At 47.3% G+C, this 23,279-nt stretch overlaps 1 protein-coding gene across 1 annotated transcript in view; it reads left to right on the forward strand.

Annotated features, from left to right (window-relative positions):
* Positions 1–23,279, forward strand: part of SFXN5 (sideroflexin 5) — a 132,951-nt gene that overhangs the window by 19,465 nt on the left and 90,207 nt on the right. Inside the window, exon 3 of the mRNA XM_003354772.5 lies at positions 11,204–11,281. Coding sequence (XP_003354820.2) covers positions 11,204–11,281 — 78 coding nt within the window. The remainder of the gene's footprint in view (positions 1–11,203; positions 11,282–23,279) is intronic.

Below are 23,279 nucleotides of genomic sequence, written 5' to 3' on the forward strand. Positions count from 1 at the left end.
TAACCCACTGGGCAAGGCCAGGGATTGAACCTGCAACCTCATGGTTCCTAGTCGGATTTGTTCCTACTGAGCCACAGTGGGAACTCCCAAGAGTAAATTCTTTGGTGGGATCCCGAGGGGCTGTGAGTCTACTGTCAGGGGGCAGAGTGTGCAGGATTGGGCCTGGGGAAGGAAACCACTGGGAAGTGGCAGAAGCCCCAGCTTTGTCTCCACATAGGTCATGGGATTGACTCTAGACCTCTAAGGGCAAGGCTGTACCAGTTGACATCTAAGTTACATTTAATTCTGAACTGAAAATGAAAGGGGGTTTGCTATTCTGAATTCAAAAATTACTTAAAGGAATGAATGGTTGACAGATTCTCATTCTGAAAGACATGGAAAACTAACTGAAATGGGATCACTAGTGTTGGCGTAGTAATCTGAAACTATGTTGGGTGGGTAAGACAAAAACAATCTGATGTTGTATTTGAGTTGGAAGTATCAACATGCACTCATGATTTACACACACAAGCACATATTTCCCAATTCCTGGCTCTGTTCACTGAAAGTGCCTAGAAGTAATGACACCCCAGTTACAAGGAACACACTTAGCACTCAGATCTTGGTTTCTAAATACTACGACTTACTAGAAGGACCCAGGGCTTCTTAGAGAAATGGCCAAATCCACACCTAAGGCAGAGAGTGTTGCTCTAGAAAGTAAGAAATTATTCATCGAATGAGGGAGACACGGGAACAGAAAGTGGCTACCTTTGGGACAATCTGAGCATTAAGAAGAAGAGCAATGGATTACAAGACATTGAATAATAGTAAGAAGAAGAAGAATCCATGGGTCCATAGTAAAACTAAAAATTGTGGGAGAGAGAAGGTCTTCCTTACAGAAGCATGTCAGCTAATAAATGTAGAAGGAAATAGACATTGTGTAATCCTCAGCGAAATAACTCATTTCGACCCAGATCCATTAATGGATGCTGTTTCCACAGAGTAAAATGTTGTTGGGAAACAGGTTATTCTTCTGCTTTCAAGTGAGTATCACCCCAAAGATTACTTAGCAATTGCAAGGGGAAAGGGTACCCTTAAAATGGAGAGCTTGCAGGACACCCTTTAACCAGGTGACCAAACAGCATCATTAACAATGAAAAAAACCTGGCATTGTGTGACTCCCGACGTGATGTGATGCTGGTAGTGATCACTAAAACCTGGAATATGTGAAAGTCTAAAACTGAAAATAAAAACTCACCTGCAGAAATAATCACAATCAACATTCTGGTGTATGCGTATGTACAAAATTAGGATGGTTTTTATAATGTGCATCTATATGTGTCTACAGCTCGCTCTCTCTCTACATGGACAGTCCTCAACTTAAGACAGTTCTATTTATGATTTAGGGACTTTACGATGGTGTGAAAGCAATACACGTTCAGTAGAAATCACACTTCGAATTGTGATTTTGATCATATGGTGGGCTAGTGATATGTGTGTTCTGACCCTCTCTTGTGAGGCTGGGCCATGACAGCCGCAGCTCCCAGCCAGTCACATGATCACGAGGGGACACCACAAGATACTTAAAATCATTCCGTACCCGTACAACCCGTCTGTTTTTCCCTTTCAGTATAGTAGTCAATGAATTACATGAGACATTTTATTGTAAAATAGCCTCTGCGCGAGATGATTTTGCCCAGTTGTAGGCTAATGTAAGTGTTCTCAGCACGTGTTAAGTTAAGCTCAGATGGAGTTCCCGTCGTGGCGCAGTGGTTAATGAATCCGACTAGGAACCATGAGGTTGCGGGTTCGATCCCTGCCCTTGCTCAGTGGGTTAAGGATCCGGCGTTGCCGTGAGCTGTGGTGTAGGTCACAGACGCGGCTTGGATCTGGCGTTGCTGTGGCTCTGGCATAGGCCAGTGGCTACAGCTCCGATTCGACCCCTAGCCTGGGAACCTCCACATGCCGTGGGAGCGCCCAAGAAATAGCAAAAAAGACAAAAAAAAAAAAAAATTTAAGCTCAGCTGAGCTATGATATTTGTTAGGTTACATGTACTAAGTGCATTTTCAACTTGAGATGTGATATTTCCGTGTATGGTGGATTTCTCAGGATGAACCCCATCATAAATAGAGGAGGATCTGTGTCTGTGTATTGTGAGTGTGTGTGTGTATATATACATATACATAAATATATGTATATTTAAAATTGTGATCTATGTGTACATGATATATATTGCTTTTTCTGTGTAGCATGTTGTGAGCATTTTTCCTCATCCTTAAATGTTTCAAGATGTGTTTCATAACTGCATAGGAATCCATCATGCGGTTATTTTATAACTTAATCATTTGCACTATTGAGCATTTTGGTGGCTTTGTCTTTTGCCATTATAAATAATATTTATATCTACAAGCAATAGATATCCTTGTACATAAATTCCCCATGTTTCTCTTTATTTCCTTCGGATCAGTTCCTTGGAATGGAATTTCTGAATGAAAGGCATTTTAAGGCTTTTGATGTATATTGCCAAATTGTCCTGCAAATTGTACCAGCTCGTATCTAGACAGTATTAGTTTATGCTCTCAATAGCAGTGAGGAAGGGCATCCATTTAAATGCATTCTAGATAGCATCAGATAGTCTAATTTTAAAAAATTTAGTGGAATTTTTATCTTAAAAATACCCAAATGTCAGTACCCTTCTACACTTCAAGTTTTTGCCCATCTGCATACATTTTTGGCATACTTATTACATTGAACATAGGCTTTTTTTTTTCTTTTTTCATCTATTTCCAGTCTTTATAATTTTAGGAAATCGAGTCTTACAGTATAAATAACTGTCCCTGTTAGATTTTAGGTCTAACAGGTAGGTAGTTTCCTATTTTACTTTCCTGCAAAAATAGTCTCAGGTATATCACTTTTCACTTCTGCTAAATGTATTTTTTAGAACAAAATTCCCAGTAGTAAGGTATCCAGACTGGAGACCATGATTATTTTTATAGTTCCTGGGGTAGTACAGATTTATTTTTTTCTTTCTTTCTTTCCTTTTCTTTTTGTCTTTTTGTCTTTTTTTAAGGGCCGCACCTGCAGCATAGGGAAGTTGCCAGGTTAGGGGTCTAACTGGAGCTATAGCTGCCGGCCTACACCACAGCCACGGCAATGCCAGATTCAAGCCACGTCTGCGATCTACCGCAGCTCATGGCGACGGTGTGGATCCTTAACCCACTGAGCGGGGGTATGGATCGAACCCAAATCCTCGTAGATACTAGTCTGGTTCATTACCACTGAGCCACAAGGGAACTCCCTGGACAGATTTATTTTCTAAAGGGCTCTACTACCTGTCTGCTGCAAGAATTGTATCGGTTTACTTACATCAGTGCCCTAAAGGTGACCAGAGGTCAACTGTAGGGAAACCTCAGAGCCTCTCCAGTTGTGTCCCTGGTTTCCCTTCCCTTGAGAGGGCAGCTTGTGGCTGGTGGGACCCAAGAACCAGTCTAGCGCAGATAACTCTGTGGATCCTGGAACTGCCAGGAGGGAGCAAGAAGGGGCTTAGGAAGGCCAGGGGAAGACCAGAGAAGTACTCGAGACTGCCTGCATAGAAATCATTAGCTTTGGCCCCCAAGTCCCACCACTAGAGAGCCACAAAGAATGGTTCAAGCTGTGGCTGCAGACAAGGTAAAACGCATGTGTTCTTTTTTATGGCTGAGTAGTATTCCATTGTGTATATGTACCAATCTTCTTAATGCATTCATTTATTGATGGACATTTCGGTTGTTTCCATGCTTGGCTACTGTGAATAGTGCTGCAGTGAACATAGGGGTGCATGTATCTTTTTCAATGAAAGCTTTATCCAGATATATGCCCAGGAGTGGGATTGCTGGATCATATGGTATTTCTATATCTAGTTTTCTGAGGAACCTTGATACTGTTTTCCATAGTGGTTGTACCAATTTACATTCCCACCAACAGTGTAAGAGGATTCCCCTTTCTCCATAATGGAACACTACCCAGCCATAAAAAAGAACAAAATAATGCTGTTTGCAGCAACATGGATGCAACTAGAGATTCTCATACTAAGTGAAGTCAGAAAGAGAAAGACAAATACCATATGATATCACTTATACGTGGAATCTAAAATAGGGCACGATGAATCTCTCTGCAGAACAGAAACAGACTTGTGGTTGCCAAGGGGGAGGGGGAGGATTGTGATGAACTTGAATTTGGGGTTAGTAGATGCAAACTATTATATTTAGAATGGATAAGCAATGAGGTCCTACTGCATAGCACAGGGAACTATATCCAGTCACTTGTGACAGACCATGATAGAAGATAATATGAGAACAAGATGTGTGTGTGTGTGTGTGTGTGTGTGTGTGTGTAACTGGGTCACTTCGCTGTGCAGCAGAAATTGACAGAATGTTGTAAATCAACTATACTTCAATTTAAAAAAGAAGAAGAAGAAGAATGCCCGGCTCTGCCCTTGGCAGATTCAAGGCTGGCCAGGTGAGAGCCACAGGACAGATCTCAGGGCCCCCACCCTCCTCCCACCCCAGCCCCCCCCACCAGCTCCGTTCCCTCAAGCACAGCCCTACTCTTCTGCTTGCTTATTTATTTCCCCCTGATCACTGGCACTCCTTTTTTTCTTTTCTTTTTTTCTTCCTCCCACCCCGCTTTTAAAAGTTCTGCAAGCTTGGGACTCCTACTAAACTTTTGAGTTTGCGTGAAGTGCCCATGTTTCGATTATACCCACTTTTGCTAAACATACTGTCCAGTTTCTCCGAGTCAGGCTGGGCTCGGCTTTGAGTAAGAGTAAAGAAGGCCCTTCTTTTCTGTACCCAGAGTGCCTGGTCCCCATGGGCATCGGCTTTGCAGGTGTAGGCATTGCTGTGATTTCTCTGGAAGATCATTCATTCTCTCTGTTACCCTCATGAGGCCAGGAAATGGCCCAGAGTTGGGATGGAGGGGACTTGTGGCTCCTCAGGGCCACCCACCCACCCTGTGGCCCTGGGCACTGAAATGCCCTTCCCACTTGGGGCCCCAGCTGTCTCAGAGAAAGGAATATGCCCACTCGGTCCTGTCACATACACACATGGGAGGGTATTCTTATCTATGTCCTGTGTGAACCGGACATATCTCTTGGAATCCAGAGATTCTGTAAAACCAGCATCACCATCAAGGGAGTCTGGCCTGCTCGTTTTGGAACCTGGATCCCGAACCCTGACCATACCCTTCACCTCTTCCCCCAGCAGCCTCAGGCATTCATTTGTGTTAAAAATCGTTCTGCAGAGATACCCCAAACCAGTCCCCTACTACCTGTACTTCATAGTCTCTGCCAGAAAACATGGGCGCGTGGCAGTAGGGGGTCAAGGACCTCAGAGAAGGGCAAACCAAATGTTCAGAGGATGGAGGGAGCATTTCTGGAAGATTCCTGGAGAAGATGGTCCTGAGCCTTGAAGAATGGCTGGGGATGTTGACAGACTGTTGGAGAGAAAGGGTGTCTGGGTGACTTGAACAGTAGAGGCAAGATCGGGAGGTAGGGAGTTCCCATGGTGGCTCAGCGAAAATGAAACTGACTAGTATTCATGCAGACAAAGGTTTGATCCCTGGCCTCACTCAGTGGGTGAAGGAGCTGGTGTTGCTGTAAGCTGTAGTGTAGACGCAGCTCAGATCTGGCATTGTTGCAGCTATGGTATAGGCCGGCGACTATAGCTCCGATTTGACTCCAAGCCTGGGAATCTACATATGCCCAGGGTGTGGCCCTGAAAAAGAAAATAAAAAAAACTTAAAAAAAAAAGATCTTAAAAAAAAAAAAAGATCAGGAGGTAGGAACCTGCAGGTACCATCTGGAGAGGAAGTGGGTCCTTCCTCAGGAGGTGGGTGAGAGGTTTCTGGGTACTTCTCACATCCTGGCCAAGTGCCATCGCTCCTGTCATACAGTTAACATATTAAATGTATTATAAGAAATTAAGTAATTTAAATACTTAAATAATTTAAATCATTTTGACATCCTCCCTTAGCCAAGCAGGGATTATACTCTGCGTTTAGCTTGGGAGTAGGCTCTAGTGTCCTCCTTTCCTCCCCAAAAAGATCAGTTTTGCTTCTTCTTCTTTCTTTTCTTTTTTTTTTTTTGTCCTTTAGGACATATGGAAGTTCCCAGACTAGGGGTCGAATCGAAACTGCAGTGCCAGGCTACACCACAGCCACAGCAACGACAGATCTGAGCCGTGTTTGCGACCTACACCACAGCTCATGGCAACACCAGATCCTTATCCCACTGAGAGAGGCCAGGGATCCAACCTGTGTCCTCATGGATACTAGTCAGGTTCATCACCACTGAGCCAAAGTGGGAACTCCAAGATTAGTTTTGCTTCTGATGACTTTCCTTGTCTTTCTCTTTTGTGCCTTCTGTTCCTGTGTCCCACCATCCCCATTCCTGTCTGGCCGGGTCTTCTGCCCTCTCTGCCGCCACCCTAACACTCCATGCCCACCTCTGCTTCCTTCTGCTCAGGGTCTTGGGGTGGCCCTCTGTTCACATTCTCTCCCCAGGAGCAGACCTCCCAGGTGCCTGTTTCCACAGGGACCTTCCGGAGACCATGCCTCATCGAATACAAGGAGAGGAGTTCCCGTCGTGACTCTGGTTAATGAATCCAACTAGGAACCATGAGGTTGCGGGTTCCGTCCCTGCCCTTGCTCAGTGGGTTAAGGATCCAGTGTTGCCGTGAGCTGTGGTGTAGGTCGCAGACGCAGCTCGGATCCTGCATTGCTGTGGCTCTGGCGTAGGCTGGTGGCTACAGCTCCGATTCAACCCTAGCCTGGAACCTCCATATGCCGTGGGAGGAGCCCTAGAAAAGGCAAAAAGACAAAAACAAACAAACAAACAAACAAACAAACAGAGGCAGGCAGGCCAGTGATGGAATCTGGGAAGCAACAACTTAGACCATCCCTCCCCCCAGCCCGAGACTCCAGAGCAGGGCCTGCAGCCTTGTCTCCAGGCCAGCTGGGCCCCTCTCCATCTTTGCATTCAGAGTCTGGCTGCCTATTTGTTCCTGGTTGAAAAAGACTTCCTGCAGAATTCATGCTGCCACTGACCTCCAGCTTTCCCCAGGCCCAAGGCTTTCCCATCCAGCCTCACAATGCCTAAGGTCAAGGAGGGTTTCCTCCTACCCCTCCAGTCTCCCTGAAAACAGCCCCTTCTCTGCAGGGAGGCATCCAGCTCCCAAACCAGCCTGTCCTCAGGGACTGCTCAAGAAAGTGGCCTGGGGTCTTGCCTGTCCTATAGCCTGGCCACGCTGAGGCCCAGAGGCAGAAAAGCACATGCCAGCTTCCCCGAGTCCTGCATTCTCAGACTTGTCTGGAGAAACAAGTTTTGGTTCTTTCTCAATCCATGCCAAGATCAGGGCTCTTTGGAAGCGTCCTCTTGGGGCAGGAGGCCTCCCTTTGAAGACTGTGTCAAATGAGATGGAACCTGGCCAGGTTGTTAGAGGAACTCGGGAGGATCTCTGTTAAGTGGGAAAATAATGAGAAACTCGGGGGCCATTCACCATTCAGGGTGGAAAGTGGGGCATTCATTGTCGGGGCAGAGGCTGCAGCGGGGAGTAAGCAAACTGGGGCAGGGGACCTTGGCCCATCTCTGGGAGGCTTTGGCGGGTTGTAGGGACAGCAAGGGTCTGACTAAAGTCTGTGTTCAAATACTGAAGCGCTCACTTTCTGTGTGATCTGAAGCAAGTTAAAACAAACGATGTGAAAAACCAGCATGTTAAATCTAGAAGCAAAGTCATCACCTTTGCAGTGGTAGCTCCGTGATATGTTTACTGGTGATTACAAATTTGTGTGTGTACTTTCAATTTTTTGGACATTTTCTCTAAAACACCATGGACTTCTAGTAAAACTGGAAAAAATGCAAATCCACAAAGCTATCTCTCCTTTGGAAACCAAACAGATTCTAGAAAAGAATTCAGGGATTGATGTGCATGTATTTGAAAGGGGAGGGGCAGTACTTTCAGCAGTCAGGCTGCTCCCAAGTAAGAAGACTTCCTGGCCCCCTGGCTGCCCTGGGTTAGACCAGCGCTGGCCGCAGGTACTTCACACAAGACGGCCCGGTGGGGCAGGGATGGCCCAGCTGGCTTGTATGGACTGGCAGTTAGCTTTGCTGTTACAGTACAGGAGGTGGCTGTTGGATTCCCATCCTATGTGGCTACTGTCAGCCTGCTCAGCAAATGCCTCATGGAATGCCTCCCCGGGGCTGCATCCTGCCTTTAGATCAGGGGCTTCTACTTAGGTCTCTCGGCACTGCCATCCTCAGCCAGCTTTGTCCCTCAGTCACAGGGGAACAGGGTGGCTTCCCTGGGTTTCTTCCCCCATGATGAGCATTCCTGATGCCTGGGTTCCTTATCTGACCTTGACATAGGCTGCCTTCTGCCCCTGTTGACTATTTATTGTTGATTTTTTGAGATACACCATACATGTAACAAAATACACAAATCCTAAGGGTAGGGCTTATGGGATTTTGACATGTTTATACCACGGGAACCACTAGTCAGATCAAGACGTTGACCTTTCCATTATTCTAGAGGTTTCCCTCATGCCCTTTCCAAGTCAGGATCCCCCACCCAAAGTTAACACCATAATGACCTCTAGCACCATGGGTGGGTTTTGCCTGTTTTTTTTGCATTTTACATATACTTTTTTTATGCCTGCCCTTTTTTGGCTTCATATTATGTGCATCAGCCTTCTATTACTATGTAACAAATCACCCCAAAATTGAGTGGCTTAAAGCAGCAAGAGTCAATTCTTTCGCTCACTGATCTTCGGTGTGGGCAGGGCTTTTTCGAGGAGGTGGTTTGTTGCTGCTCCGTGCAGCCTCGGCTATGGCAGCTTGGCTGGAGGGACCATTTCAAGATGGCTCACTTTCATGGTGGGCAAGTTGGTGCTAACCATTAGCTGGCGGCTTAGCTGGAGCCGTGGGCCAGGCCCTCAGGTCTTATCCACATGGGTCTCTCTGTAGCCTACATGAAGATGGTGGCTGAGTTCCAAGAGAGTGACCCTCCAAGAGAAGTGGTATTTTTATAATCTAGCCTCACCTTGGCCATCCTCCATCAGTCACAAAGTCCTGCTCAAGATCAAGGGGAGGGGACAAGGATTCTACCTCTGGATGAGGATGTGGGAAAGTTCTAGAAAAACATGGGGGATGGGAGATATTGGGGTGGCAATTTTTGGAAAATAAATCCTGCCATGTTATATTTGTGAGATTCAACCACATTGTAACATGCATTTGTGGTTTGCTATTTGAATTGCTGTCTAATTCTTCATTGTGTGAATATACCACATTTTACTTATCCAGTCCACTACTGACATTTGAATTGTTTGGCGTTTGGGGCTATTTGAAGAGTGCCACGATGACCATTCTTATACAAATCTTTTGGAGCCAAAGGCTGCCTCTATTACTATTGTTGTCTCTTTAGCTTTTAAGATTTAAAAAATCTGGAGTTCCCATCGTGGCGCAGTGGTTAAAGAATCCGACTAGGAACCATGAGGTTGTGGGTTCAGTCCCTGCCCTTGCTCAGTGGGTTAATGATCCGGTGTTGCCGTGAGCTGTGGTGTAGGTTGCAGACGCAGCTCGGATCCCCGTTGCTGTGGCTCTGGCGTAGGCTGGCGGCTACAGCTCCGATTCGACCCATAGCCTGGGAACCTCCATATGCCGTGGGAGCGGCCCAAAGAAATAGCAAAAAGACAAAAAAAAAAAAAAAAAAAAAAAAAAAAGATTTAAAAAATCATGCAATTGTTGGAGTTCCCATTGTGGCTCAGTGGTTAACGAATCCGACTAGGAACCATGAGGTTGCGGCTTGATCCCTGGCCTTGCTCATTGGGTTAAGGATCCTGCGTTGTGGTGAGCTGTGGTATAGGTCGCAGACGCGGCTCGGATCTGGTGTTGCTGCGGCTGTGGTGTAGGCCAGCAGCTACAGCTCCAATTAGACCCCTAGCCTGGGAACCTCCATATGCCGCGGGTGTGGCCCTGGAAAAAGGCAAAAGACAAAAAACAAAACAAAAAAAACATGCAATTCTTTTTTCTTTTATTTTTTCTTTCCCCGCCCGTTACTGTAGCCATATATATTTTAGTATATAAATCTCTGCTAGTGTTTTTATTTAAAAAAATTTTATTATAGCCAATTTACAATGTTCTGTCAATTTCTGCTGTACAGCAAAGTGACCCAGTTATACATATATATATATACATTCTTTTTCTCACATTATCTTCTGTCATGTTACACCACAAGCGATTAGATGTAGTTCCCTGTGCTATATCTGCTAGTGTTTTTTAAATGTTGAAAAGAAATTATATAAGTATTACATAAATATGTTTTCTTTATAACAACTACCAATATTGCAATTAAGATTGAAGTCCTTTCTGAGACTGCTTGCCAAGTCTGGGCCCTTTCCTCCTACCCCAAGGTAACCCCTGTCACCAGTATGGTGGGTCTCCTTCTAGAGTTTTTCATGCATTTACTCACACAAATATTCTCATGGGAAATTTTGTTTTCCGTGTGTGTGTGTGTGTGTGTGTGTGTGTGTGTGTGGTGGTGGTGGTGGTGGTGGTTTGGTACAAAGAATGGTGTCATACAGCTCTGCAATTTGTTTCTCACTTAGAAAAATACCTTGGAGATATGGCCGTGTAGATCTACTTTCCTATTTCATTTTTTTAATTTTTTTTAAATTTTTTTTGTCTTTTTGCCATTTCTTGGGCCGCTCCTGCGGCATATGGAGGTTCCCAGGCTAGGGGTCGAATCGGAGCTGTAGCTGCCAGCCTACGCCAGAGCCACAGCAACGCAGGATCCGAGCTGCGTCTGCGACCTACACCACAGCTCACGGCAACGCCGGAAGCTTGACCCACTGAGCAAGGGCAGGGATCGAACCCACAACCTCATGGTTCCTAGTCGGATTCGTTAACCACTGCGCCACAAAGGGAACTCCTACTTTCCTACTTCAACTGCTGAATAATGTTCTACAGAATTATTATGTCTATGTCACAGCCATTTAGCTATTTTCCCTATGAAAGGACATTTAGGTTGTCACCTCCTTTATTGTTTCATGTGTGTCCCTTGAACTGGAGGACAGGCCTTGCTTGGCATAAATATTGTTGGTACTTGATCAACACTGATGCACCCCTGCAAGGGAAAGTGTTGCTGAAGTCCTGGATCGGTGACCCTCAATGTCCCTTTTCTTTGCCTGCAGAGACGTCTCAGAGAGGCTGTGCAACTGTTGGAAGACTACAAGCACGGGACCCTGCGGCCAGGGGTTACCAATGAGCAGGTAACTCTGCTGGAGGTGGGGAGGGGAAGGACAGTGGCAACTTCAACACCCCTTCCCTTCAGCCAGAACCACTCTCTTCCCTGCATTGTCTGCTTCTACTGCTGCTATGTCCCCTGTGGACTACTGGCTTTTTGGAGGGCAGACTCAGGTCTCTCCTGTAATCTGAGTCTGGTGGGAAGTGCGGAGGTTGAAAAGGCCAGAGAGGCCTAAGGCAGTAGTTTGCTGGAGCAGACACGTGCATCTCTTCCCAATTCCATATTCAGTGACCTCACAGTGATAGCTTGCAATCAGCCATGATGGGAGAATTTACACCATGGAAACTGGCAAATGCTATACATTAGGAATTGTTCTTCAAAGAATCAAGTGTTGAACATTTACCAGCATGCCACTACCCAAAAATTTAGATTGAGGGTGGGAAAAATGGGGGAAGATGGTGGGAATTAGGCTAGGACACAGCAATTTCATTTTTTTTTTATATCATGTTGGAACTTGAACTAGAGCTAATTGAAATGTTGATGGTTTGGTAGGTTTTGGGAAAGGGTAGGGAGATGTAGTATAGAGCAACTCTAGTGATTGCAGAGATAGATGGTTGATATGATAAAGTTTTTCTTTCTAGGAATTCCCATTCCTATTCTCCAGAAGCAAATAATGTTAGCTGTTTCTTCAGATAGAAACTATCTTTTCTCTATTTCTCACCGATATTTCTCAACTAGTTCTTTTGCATTATCTATTATGGTAGTCGAGGATTCTGCTATCTTATCATTCACCTCCATAAACAAATTTATCTCCCCTACCCTCATCACACTCCCAATGTAGTTATCATAGTTTTGGAGTCTATGGATATTCAATATTCACATTATTACGGTTATATGAATAACATTACAAGTTTGTTGTATATGATTGTGTTTCCCCTCCTTTTTGACTTTATGTTTTATCTAGATTTAATAGTTTTTCTATTTCATAATTATTTTATTTTAATCATTTGATGATTTTATTTTATAATAATTAATTAAAATTTAATAATTTTTTTTCACTGACATAGTTTTTTTTTGTACCATCTATAATTCCTACCGCACCCACTAGCAGCTTTTTGATATTTTCAGTGCCTCCTTTCAATCCAAAGACTTGTCCTTTAGTTCCACTTTTTTTCCCCTGAAATTTTCATTTCTTGGGCCCCTCCCGCCAACTCCTTTTGGTGTATACCTTCATTTTGGTGGAATACCTCTTCTGGTAGCTTCCTGAAAACAGGTAAATAGGAAGAAAAATTTGAGTCCTTTTATATCTGAAAAAAAGTAATTTGGGGAGTTCCTGTTGTGGTGCGGTGGTTAATGAATCCGACTAGTAACCATGAGGTTGCGGGTTCGATCCCTGGCCTTGCTCAGTGGGTTAAGGGTCTGGTGTTGCCACGAGCTGTGGTGTGGGTCACAGACGCGGATTGGAACCCGAGTTGCTGTGGCTCTGGCGTAGGCCAGTGGCTACAGCTCTGATTGGACCCCTAGCCTGGGAACCTCCATATGCCGCAGGAGCAGCTCAAGAAAAGGCAAAAAGACAAAAAAAAGAGTAATTTGTAATTGTAATTCTGCACTCGGCTTTAATTGACAGTTTGGCTGAGGAGAAAATTCCAATTTTTAGGTTGACAATCATTTTTTCCTCAGAATTTTGAAGATATTCCTCTTCTGGCTTCCAGTACAGCTGTTGAAAAATCCAAAGCTATTTTATTCCCAATTCTTTGCAAGTGACCTCTTTTCTCTCTTGGGGAATGTTTAGGATCTTCTCTTTATCTATAGAGTTTATTTCTGAACTTCCACAATGCCGTATGTTTAAAATTCATTTTTTAGGGAGTTTCTGGTGACCCCTTTCAATCTGAAGAATCCTGTCTCTCAATTCTGGCAAGTTTTCTTATACTCTTTCTGTGATAATTTATTCTTATTCTGGAATTCCCATTAGTCAAATATTTAACATCTTAGATGGACACCCAGATTGTCTTATCTTTTTTTCTCTTCTACTCCATCACTTTGTCCCTCTGCTTGGCTTTTCGGGAAATTACCTTGAGTTTATTTTCAACATGTCTATTGAATTTTTAACTTCAGCTAGTATAATTTTAATTTCTGAGAATTATTTGGTTGTTTTCATTTTGTTTGTCTTTCTGTTTTTAGGGCAGCGCCCATGGCATATGCAAGTTCCTAAGCTAGCAGTCAAATCGGAGCTGTAGCTGCTCGCCATAGCAACACCAGAGCCAAGCCGTGTCTGCAAACTATACCACAGCTCACGGCCATGCTGGATCCTTAAGCCACCGAGCAAGGCCAGGGATCGAACCCTTATCCTCATGAATACTAGTTGGATTCATTACCACTGAGCCATGACAGGAACTCTGGTTATTTCTTTTCTTTATTCGTTTTAATAGGATCCTCCTTCTGTTTTGTAAATATAGTATCATTTCATCTGTCTGCATTCTGGAAGCCAAGTAGGGGAAGAAGGCTGGAGACCCAATATTCACTTTGCAGACTTTCATTAATGTTCCTGCTTTTAGCCTCACCTGCCCCTGCCCTCCACTGGAAGAGTGTTCCCAAGTCTGGAGTCATTTGGATTCAATGTCTCCAGAAAGATGATAAACTTCCAGTGTCTGGGGGATGGATACAGGTGAGGGTGGTAAGAGTCCCCTTGCTGGGAGGGAAGGCCTATGGGTTCTACTGCTTTGAGTACAGATTTTTCAACCAACTCCCTGTGTTTAGCCCTGTGGTTAACCTTTTCTTCCTGGAATGCTTGGTCTCTGCAAGTCCTGAACTTTGCTGGTATCTTGGAAGGGATGGCCTAGCTTCCTAAGAGTGCCTTCTGGAGTTCCCATCTTGGTGCAGCGGAAACGAATCTAACTAAGAGCCACGAGGTTTCGGGTTCGATCCCTGGCCTCACTTGGTGGGTTAAGGATCTGCCGTTGCCATGAGCTGTGGTGTAGGTCACAGACGCGGCTTGAATCCCGCGTTGCTATGACTGTGGTGTATGTCAGCAGCTACAGCTCCGATTGGACCCCTAGCCTGGAGACCTCCAAATGCCATGGGTGCGGCCCTAAAAAGATAAAAGACAAAAAAAAAAAAAAAAAAGGGCCTTCTGCAGGTATTGAGGGCTAACTTCCTCTTCTGTTGGGTCAGTTACTAACACTTTACTCACTTTCCATCCAAAATCATGTCTGCTTTTGCCTCCTCTTCTGTTCTGATTGTGACTCTGTGAGGCATCACTCCTGCCTTCTTTAAACATGAAGCCCAAGCTGAGGCCCTGAGCTGCCCGCACAACACACTGGTGCCTTGGCTGGGTATTCCCTGGGGCAGGGATCAAAGCTATCCACCCTCCCCAACCCAGTTTGTTTCACAATGTATTTTTTATTTTTGGCCACACCTGCAGCATGTGGAGGTTTCTGGGCCAGGGGTCAAACATGCAGCTGTAACCAGAGCCATAGCAGTTACAACACTGCATCCTTAACCTGCTGAGCCACGACGGAACTCCCTCACTATGTATTTATGGAGCATCTACAGGCTAGTGTTGATGCCTCGTGGACTGCCCAGAATCTAGGCACTGATAGTGAAAACACGTGATACTGTGGGAGAGTAGAAAAAGGAGTAACCTGCCCAGACCAGGGATGTCTGGAAGAGATTTCTCACTTGAGATCTGAGGGGTGAACAGGATCTGGTGAGGAGGAGGCGCTGGGTAGGAGCAGTCCAGGCAAGGAAGCACATCATGACCACAGAGTGAAGGGGGCCTTCCAGAGGAAGGAACAGGTGAATGTGCTGAACTGCAGCCCTCACTGTGGATGAAGGGCAGAGGTACCAAGAGAGGCAGCCCCTTGGCCGGATGTGCCTGTGCAGGGCACCGGGAATGATGGGAGATGCTGCCATGCTGCTTAGAGAGGATCCATCTTTAGGCATCTGTGTTGCTGGCCCAGTCGGGGGCAGCTGTCAGCAAAGAGGGTGGGCCCAGATCTCCTCATTTCTCAGCTTGGTGCCACCCTCTGCCTGAGGGCAAGGAGGAGCCTGGCTGATGGTGACCAGACACGCCCCTCTTTAGGCAGAAGTAGTGCTCGGACTGTGGCAGTTCCTTATGGACCTGTCAGGGGTGGTTCAGCCTCCAGGCCCTTCCTGACCTGTGTTGGCTCCCAGCCCAAGCTCCCCTCTAGCTTGTTTTCACCTCCTGGGACTCCTTCCAGCTTTCAGGGTTTGAGGAACGAGGCCATGTTTCTCCTTTTCGCTCCCTTCAGTAGCTTAAAGCTGCCCGTTGTTTTCTGCGCCTCCTTTGTTTTCTATCCTGAAAGCCCCCATGTGCCTCCAGGGAGCTGGGAGGAGGGGAGGTTGGGGCGGGGGAGGACCCTGGCACTAGCTGTACTTCCCAGTTCTGGCTCCTGTTGGTAGTGCCTGCAGTGTCCATCTGGAGGCTGGGTAGCACAGTGCTCTAGGTGTGAGCCTGCTACTTGATCCCACTAATAAGCAGATCCACCCCCCTCCCTGCCCTGGCTCCCCAGAGCAGCGGGATTGGACTCTGCTGCCACTTTCCCAGTGCTTCCCTCCCTGGGCCTCATCTCCAGAGCCATGCCCCCTCTGGCTTCCACCTGCTGCCACCGCTGCAGAAAGAGGGGATAGGTGATGATGTACCTGCTCAGAGTTTGGGGAAGCTGCAAGATCGGGAATTACTGAAGTCCTCATTCCTGGTTCAGGCTGGCCCTGCTCAAGGTCACGCCTGTGCTGTGAGAAGAGGCCCAGGATAGGTCTTGACCTCAGTCTGGACAACAGCTCTGCCTGCTGTGAGATCCTTTGGCAGGTGTGTGTGTTAAAAGCCTGTGGCTGTGTCCTGATGCCTGTGGGCCTGTCCTGATGTTGTGGGTGTCACTGGGTATCCTAAGTGCTAATGTGTCACCTTACCTGCCCTCCAGTTCAATGTCCCACCGGAGGGTTGTGCAAGTGGATTGATAGTTTATTTGCACGGGTGGCTTTGGTGAGTGAGTGGCTGATATCTCCTCCAGAGACTGTTAATGTGTAGAAAGGTTGCTCTACCAATGAAAAATTTGTCCTGAGGATGAAATAAAAGTATAATTTACTCTCTGGGCTTGACAGGTAGAAATTTGATGTGCTAGGAAGCCTAATAAGGGCTGTAACTGTCCGTTAAATAACAAAGCCACAGATGAGAGCAAAAACGTAAGCACAGACTGCTAAGTTCCTGGATGTTTGCTGTGCTGTGTGCATTTGATGAGGCTTTGCTGGAATGGCCTGGGCTGGAGGGAGACGGGTGAGGTTCAATATGGAATGGTAATGAGCCATCACTCACTGCTGGCTCCCCTACAGCCCTGTGCTGCGCTAAATGTTTGCACTTTATACATATTATCTCAATTAATTTTCACAGAAACAGTTTGGTAGATGCCTCTATTAGCCCCATTTTACCAGTAAGAAAACTGAGGCTCAGAGATTCCATTACTAACCTCAGGTCACATAACCAGTATGCGTGGGGTGTGACCCTGGCCCTAGAAGATCTATCTTTCACCCACTACCTGAAGGTGGATTTGGAAGGAAGGTGATACCCTGTGGAGTGGAACGTGTGTGCAGACAACGGGCAGAGTGGGTGGGTGGGGTGGGGTAGGGGTACTGTCAGAGGAGCTCCATGTGTGGGGGGTTCTCGAAGCCCCAGGTACACTGTGCCGTTTATGCTGCCAGGCCAGGCCCAGGGCACCCGTGGGGCACTGGGTACACGAAAGGTGCAGTGGGCAGGGCAGGGCAGGGCAGGGCAGGGCAGGGCAGGGCAGGTGGAGGGATCCTACGCCTGTTTCCTGCCCTCAGTCGCTGCTCTGCGCAGACGCACAAGGAAGCTGGCTGCTGGAGGCAGGCGGGGGCGGGGCGGGGCGGAGTTCTGCTGAGAGTCCTGAGAACGAATGCTGATGCTGAGGGAAGGCATCACCGAGGGAAACTGAAGTGGTTGGAGGTAGAATGTAGGGGGAGACCCAAGGCGGTGGGAGGGACGTTCCCTGTAAGTCACAGGCAAAAGCCCAGTGGTAGAGAGGGGCTGAGAGACAGAGCGTGATGAGAGAGAAAGGGAGAGAAGATGAAACAAAAAGGTGGAGAGGAAGTTGCAAGTTATAGGCCAGATTGTGAAAGTTTTTGAAACCCAAAGGAGATGCTGGCCGTGTTGCGTGGGGCAAGAGGAAGCTGCTGGTGCGGGGCAGGAGCGGGCCAGTGAAACTGTGGTGCAATCATTCTGGGCCAGATAGATTGGGAGGTGTAAGCGCTGTAAGGAAGCCAGCTCAGGAGGGGCCGAAGTGGTCAGGAGTGAGGGGGCATGTCTCTGGGAGCCACTACGGGCTTCTGAGTGGTGGTTCTGGTCCCCCATTCCACATTTCCCGGGGCGGGGAACCGGCTTCCCTTATCACCTGCCCACTCAGCATCCAGCACAGCGTATTGGTTGCTCAGAAGTCCCACGCAGGACAGATTCTGCCCTGCAACCTGCCAAGGAGGAAGGGCAGCTGAGATGTAAGCGATCCGGCCAGTCTCTTCCTCTGGCAGAGCGGAATTGGGGTCAGCTGTGTTTGGGCTTTGCTGAAAATAGCAGAGAAAATACCAGAGAGTTAAAAATACTTGCAACCTCGAATCTTCCCTGGGGATCAGCAGGTTTGTCAGAAGCTGAGCTGACACCTTCCCCCTGTCCCTTACCCTGATCCCTAGGCAGAGACTTCTGGGATCCTTATCAGCACCCAGCTTCTCTGAGGCAGCCCCAGGTTGGCCCTTAGCGTTAGCTCAAATCAGACAAGTGCTTAGTATTAATTGAACAGTTTGTATGAAGTGCTAGGAGTTTACTGGGTGCTGTAGATACATCTCTGGGCTGGGTCACTGTGGCAGCTGCCTGGGTAGTCTCCGCATTCTACCTGGGCCCCCTCTGCTCATTTCCAGTTCAGCCCTCAGAGTGGTCTGTGAAAACGTCTGTTGCAGTTTGTTCTTCTGCCCTGGGGTTTCTCAGCCTCAGCACAACTGGCATTTGGGGCTCGATAACTCTGTGTTGCGGGGGCTGTCCTGTGCACCGTAGGATATTGAGCAGCATCCCTGGCTTCTACCCCCTGGATGCCAATGGCACTGCCTCCCAATCCTGCCACAGTAAAAACTCAGAGTAAAAGCCCCAGTCCTTAGTACAAGCTGCAAAGCCCCCAGGCCTCTTAGATCTTATCTCCCACTCCTCTTTCCCTATTCAGTCTGCCTCGATCACACTGGCCCCCTCACTGTCCCTCACACATGCTGGAGAGGCCCACTTCTGCCCCAGGGCCTTTGCACTGGCTGTTCTGCTGGACAGAACAATCTCCCGCCAGGTATCTTCACGGATCACTCCCTCCTTCAAGTATTTCCTCCAGTGTCACCTCAATGAAAACTACCCTGACCACCTTAATGACCTCTGTCAGGCACAAAACATCATTTTATTTGGGAATCTGTCCGGGGAAGGGAAAGCCAAGGGGAGCAAAAGAAAAAGCCATTAAGTGCTAGAGGCAGGATAAGAGATGAATCTTAGGGAACCATGGCCAGTGGGGGGATCCTGGGACTAGAGGTGCTTCCTGGGAGTTGGGGATGCAGCCACAGGGTCACCCCCTTCCCACATCCACTGCAGCAACAGCCCTGGCCTTTTCCTTTCATCCCCTCGCCCATGACAGGAGCTGTGGCCTTGGTCACGTCATTGCATTCCTATGTCTCCCAGTGTTCACCATCCTTCACCCCCTCTTTTTGCCAGGACCCCACTATAATAAATTCGTTTTAAAAATCCATCCTGGAGTTCCCGTGGTGGCACAGTGGTTAACGAATCCGACTAGGAACCATGAGGTTGCGGGTTCGATCCCTGACCTTGCTCAGTGGGTTAAAGATCCAGCGTTGCCGTGAGCTGTGGTGTAGGTCGCAGACGCGGCTCGGATCCCGAGTTGCTGTGGCTCTGGTGTAGGCCAGTGGCTACAGCTCCGATTCGACCCCTAGCCTGGGAACCTCCATATGCCGCAGGAGCGGCCCAAGAAATGGCAAAAAGACAAAAAATAAAAATTAAAAAAAAAAAAAAAAAATCCATCCTTTCTGCCAGTACACACTCCCTATCCTTACCCTGTTCTGTTTCCCCATGTTTCCTAAAGCACTCATCCTTCTAACATATCAGAAAACTTCTTTATAATTTTTATTTTTCACTGCGCGTCCCCACAAGCATGTAAGCACTACAAAAGCAGAGATTTTTGGCCTTTTTTCACTGATATGGTCTTAGTGCCTAGAGCAGTGCCCAGCACCTAACAGGTGCTTGGTAAATATTTGTTGGATAAATGAATTTTCTTTCATTGTCACAATAACCTTGAGAATAAGTATTCATATTCCTACATTACAAATGAGGAAGTGGAGGCTCAAAAAGATTAATTTCCCCAAATCATATGGCCAACAAGTGGGCAATCTGGAGTTCCAGTTCCCAGAAACGTGTTTGAGTCCAGGGTCCGGCCTCTCAATGGAGAGAAGCTGCCTGTACACGGAAGTCGTGACCGCTGCTGTGTGTTTGTGCAGCAGAATGAAGCAGAGCTTCTCTCTCTTTTCATCTGTGGAATTGGGGGGTACCTTTGCCCCACATAGATTTGCATGTGTACATATTACCTGGGAGTAACCATGGCAACAGAATTAATGGTGAGGAATAATGGGATTGGCCCAAATGATAAATTAAGAAGATTTCTTGTTGTTTTATGGAAGCATCCTCTGCTTTACAGAGAGATCCCCTTCAGGCTCTATTTAATTACCTTCTGGAGGTTGTTTTAAATAGGCTCTGTCTCGTCTGCTTGGAGGTTTGGAGAAGCAGCTTGGAAGGAGGCAGAGGGGAAGGGGAATGAGCCAGACCAGGGACAAGGCCCGGGCAGTCACTCCTCCGTCTGGAGTCTGGGCACTGGAGGTGTGCCCTCTCTGCCCCTCCCTAGCCTCTAGCCCAGGTTCTAATATGTTCAGATGGCTGCTCAGCTGTGACTTAGGCCATTTCTGAAATCAGCAAACTTCTGCATTGTTCCAGCAACCTTTTGCCCTGTTTCCCCACGCCCCTCCCCCGTGTCCTCATTCTCCCAGTTGCAAAATCAAAAAAGGTCCAAAGTCTCACACCCACACTGGTTTGTTGCTGCAGCCAGTAAGTTCCAAGGGATCAGGACCTCACGTTTTTAATTTTCAGCCCGAGGAACGGAGGGAGATGGCTGAGCCCAAAGCAGATCAGGTCACACTGAGGAATTGTGATTTAAAGTGGAGCTGCTTCAATGGGCTGCCCAGAAGACACCGGGGGCTCCCTGTCCTAGATTCTCAGTGTGGATGGACTGTCTACTGCAGCTCTTCTGGCCTCCCCTCAAATGCTTTCTATGCAAATAATCCTCACTTGTAACCTTGTTGCAGGGCTTTCTTGTTATACTTCAAATAGCAATGAGCTCTTGGCATGTGGGTGGTACCTACCATTTCTGCATCCAGGGTCTGACCCATGGGTCCAGCAGTCCCCAGGGAATAGCCAGACCCAAGAGGTCAGACTCGAGTCCTGTCTTGTGCTCTCTATAAACTGGATCTGACATCATCAGACAGGAAGGGGCCCTGGAGAGACTTGCTTCTACCTCCTGTATGATTAATTTTTTTGGCCACACCCACAGCATGTGGAAGTTCCCAGGCTAGGGATCGAACCCACAGACACAACCAGAACCACACCAGTGACAACACCAGATGCTTAACCTGCTGAGGCCACCAGGAAACTCCATCTTGTCTGATTAATTTTTTTTTTTTTTCTTTTCTTTTAGGGCCACACCCACAGCATATGGAAATTTCCAGGCTAGGGGTCGAATCAGAGCTGCAGCTGCTGGCCACCACCACAGCCACAGCAACATGGAATCTGAGCTGTGTCTGCAACTTACACCACAGCTCACAGCAGCACTGGATCCTTAACCCACTGAGCAAGGCCAGGGATAGAACCCTCATCCTCGCGGATACTAGTAGGATTCGTTTCTGTTGCGCCACAACAGGAACTCCCTGTCTGATTAATTTTAAAAAACAGTGTAAGTCTAATGAGTGAAGTGACCTGCACAGGAAGACCATGGGAGTCAATAGCCAAGCCAGCCTCTGCATCTGTGACCCTGACTCTTTTTGCCACAGTCTGGAGATGGGATAAGCCCAGACAGGATCAAGTTGTGACTAGGAATTTCACTTTAAGATGGAACTGTCCCTTCTACCTCACCCCAAAACCTCCTGAGGTGGAAGCATTGCCAGATGCCATGAGAAGAGCTTCAATGCTACTCAGTGCTCGTCCCTTCTCTTCTCTTCTTGAGAGTCTTCCCTGATATCATGGGAGGCAGTTTCCCAAAACCCCAAATGGGTTATCTTAGTTAGGGTTATACTAACTGCTGTAATGAAGTGATCTCAAAACACACCAGCTCAAATAAGATAGAAGTTTAGCTCTTTCCCATGTAATAGTTCAAATTCCAGGTAGGCAAGTGGCTCTGCTCCACAGGATCATTCAGGAACCCAGGCTCCCTCCATCATGGTTCTCCCCCATCTCCTTGGGTCCTCCTCTCTGCACGGGCCAGGCTGGGCTGTAGCCACATCCTTGTTCTGGCTCACAGGCAGATGATGGAAAGTATGGGTTTACTTGGGATGGGATGGACGTTATGGAGGTGCTAGCCAGAGAAAGGCACATCTCACTTCAAAGAAAGGCACATGCCACTGGGGGACTCAGTCGTGGATAAGCCTAACTGGATGCAGCTCGACTCTGGTGTTGCCACTGCTGTGGTGTAGGCCTCAGTTGAAGCTCCGATTCGATCCCTAGCATAGGGAACTTCCATATGCTATGGGTGCGGTCCTAAAAAAGAAGAAAAAAGAGTGGGGTTTATGGAACCTGCCCACTTGGGTTCAAATCCCAGTGCTGCTGTGGGACTTTGGGCAAATCACTGACACTCTCAGTGCCTCAGTTTCCACACCTAAAAAGTGGGGGATACACTAGTCCTTGCCTCATAGGATTGTTGAGGAGATTAATAAGTTAATATATACAGAACTCTTTGGAGGGTGCCTGACACATAGTGCTTGTTCACTAAATGTGAATGAATGAATGAGAATGAATGAATGAGCAGATCTGAGTCACAGGTCCTGAGCTGTAGGTCTGGCTCCACCTCTAAGACCTTGGATGTGGCTCTGAGCATTGCTTTTCTCATCTGTCCTATGAAAACAGGTTTCTGAGTGTGAGACTCAAATAGTTCATAGGACAGTCGCCTCTTACCTGTAGCTGCATATGGGGGTGTCATTGTGGGTGGGGAACATATGTTGTCTATGAGCTCCGGGCTCCTGGCCTTGCCTGCTGACACCCCTGCTGAACTTCTGCCTTTGCTGCCCAGCCAGCACCTGCTTGAGTCTCCCATCACTGCTCCCTAGGTGGGGGTGGAGGAAGCAGTACTTGAACCTGAAGGACACAGGCACAGCCACAAGTGCTGCTTGGCTGGACTTGGGTAGGAGAGGAGGAACACATGCCGGGGAGGACTGTCTGCTGCCTAGCTACAAAGAAAGGTTCTGGGCCCTCAGATGATGTCAGCCTCTCCTCTTCCTCTTCTTGTGCCTCAGGCCTGGCCTTCATCACCCTGGCCAGATCAGACTTCAGTCTGCTCCAGAGAGCCCATGGAGAACAGGGGGGTGCATGAGCCTGGAGGCCAGGAGCCCTGGGTGCCCAGTTCCATCATGCCACCTGGCTCCTGGAGCCATGCCTAAGTCACTCAGTCTCTCTGATATGAGTTGCCTTGTCTAAAAGTAGTCCACTCATCTCACAGGCATGTTGTAAGTATAACACAAGCGAGATGGAGTTTTTTTGAAAAATAATTCAGTCCTTTAAAAATAATACTGCTCTTTTGAATGACTTCCCCTCTATGTTAGGCAGTTATGGAGCATGATCTATGAGACAGGTATTTTAGATATGCATGTTTTGGGAGTTCCCTGGTGGCTCTGTGGGTTAAGGATCTGGTGTTGTCACTGCT

The sequence above is a fragment of the Sus scrofa genome, chromosome 3 (assembly GCF_000003025.6).
Source record: "Sus scrofa isolate TJ Tabasco breed Duroc chromosome 3, Sscrofa11.1, whole genome shotgun sequence".
NCBI lineage: Eukaryota > Metazoa > Chordata > Mammalia > Artiodactyla > Suidae > Sus > Sus scrofa.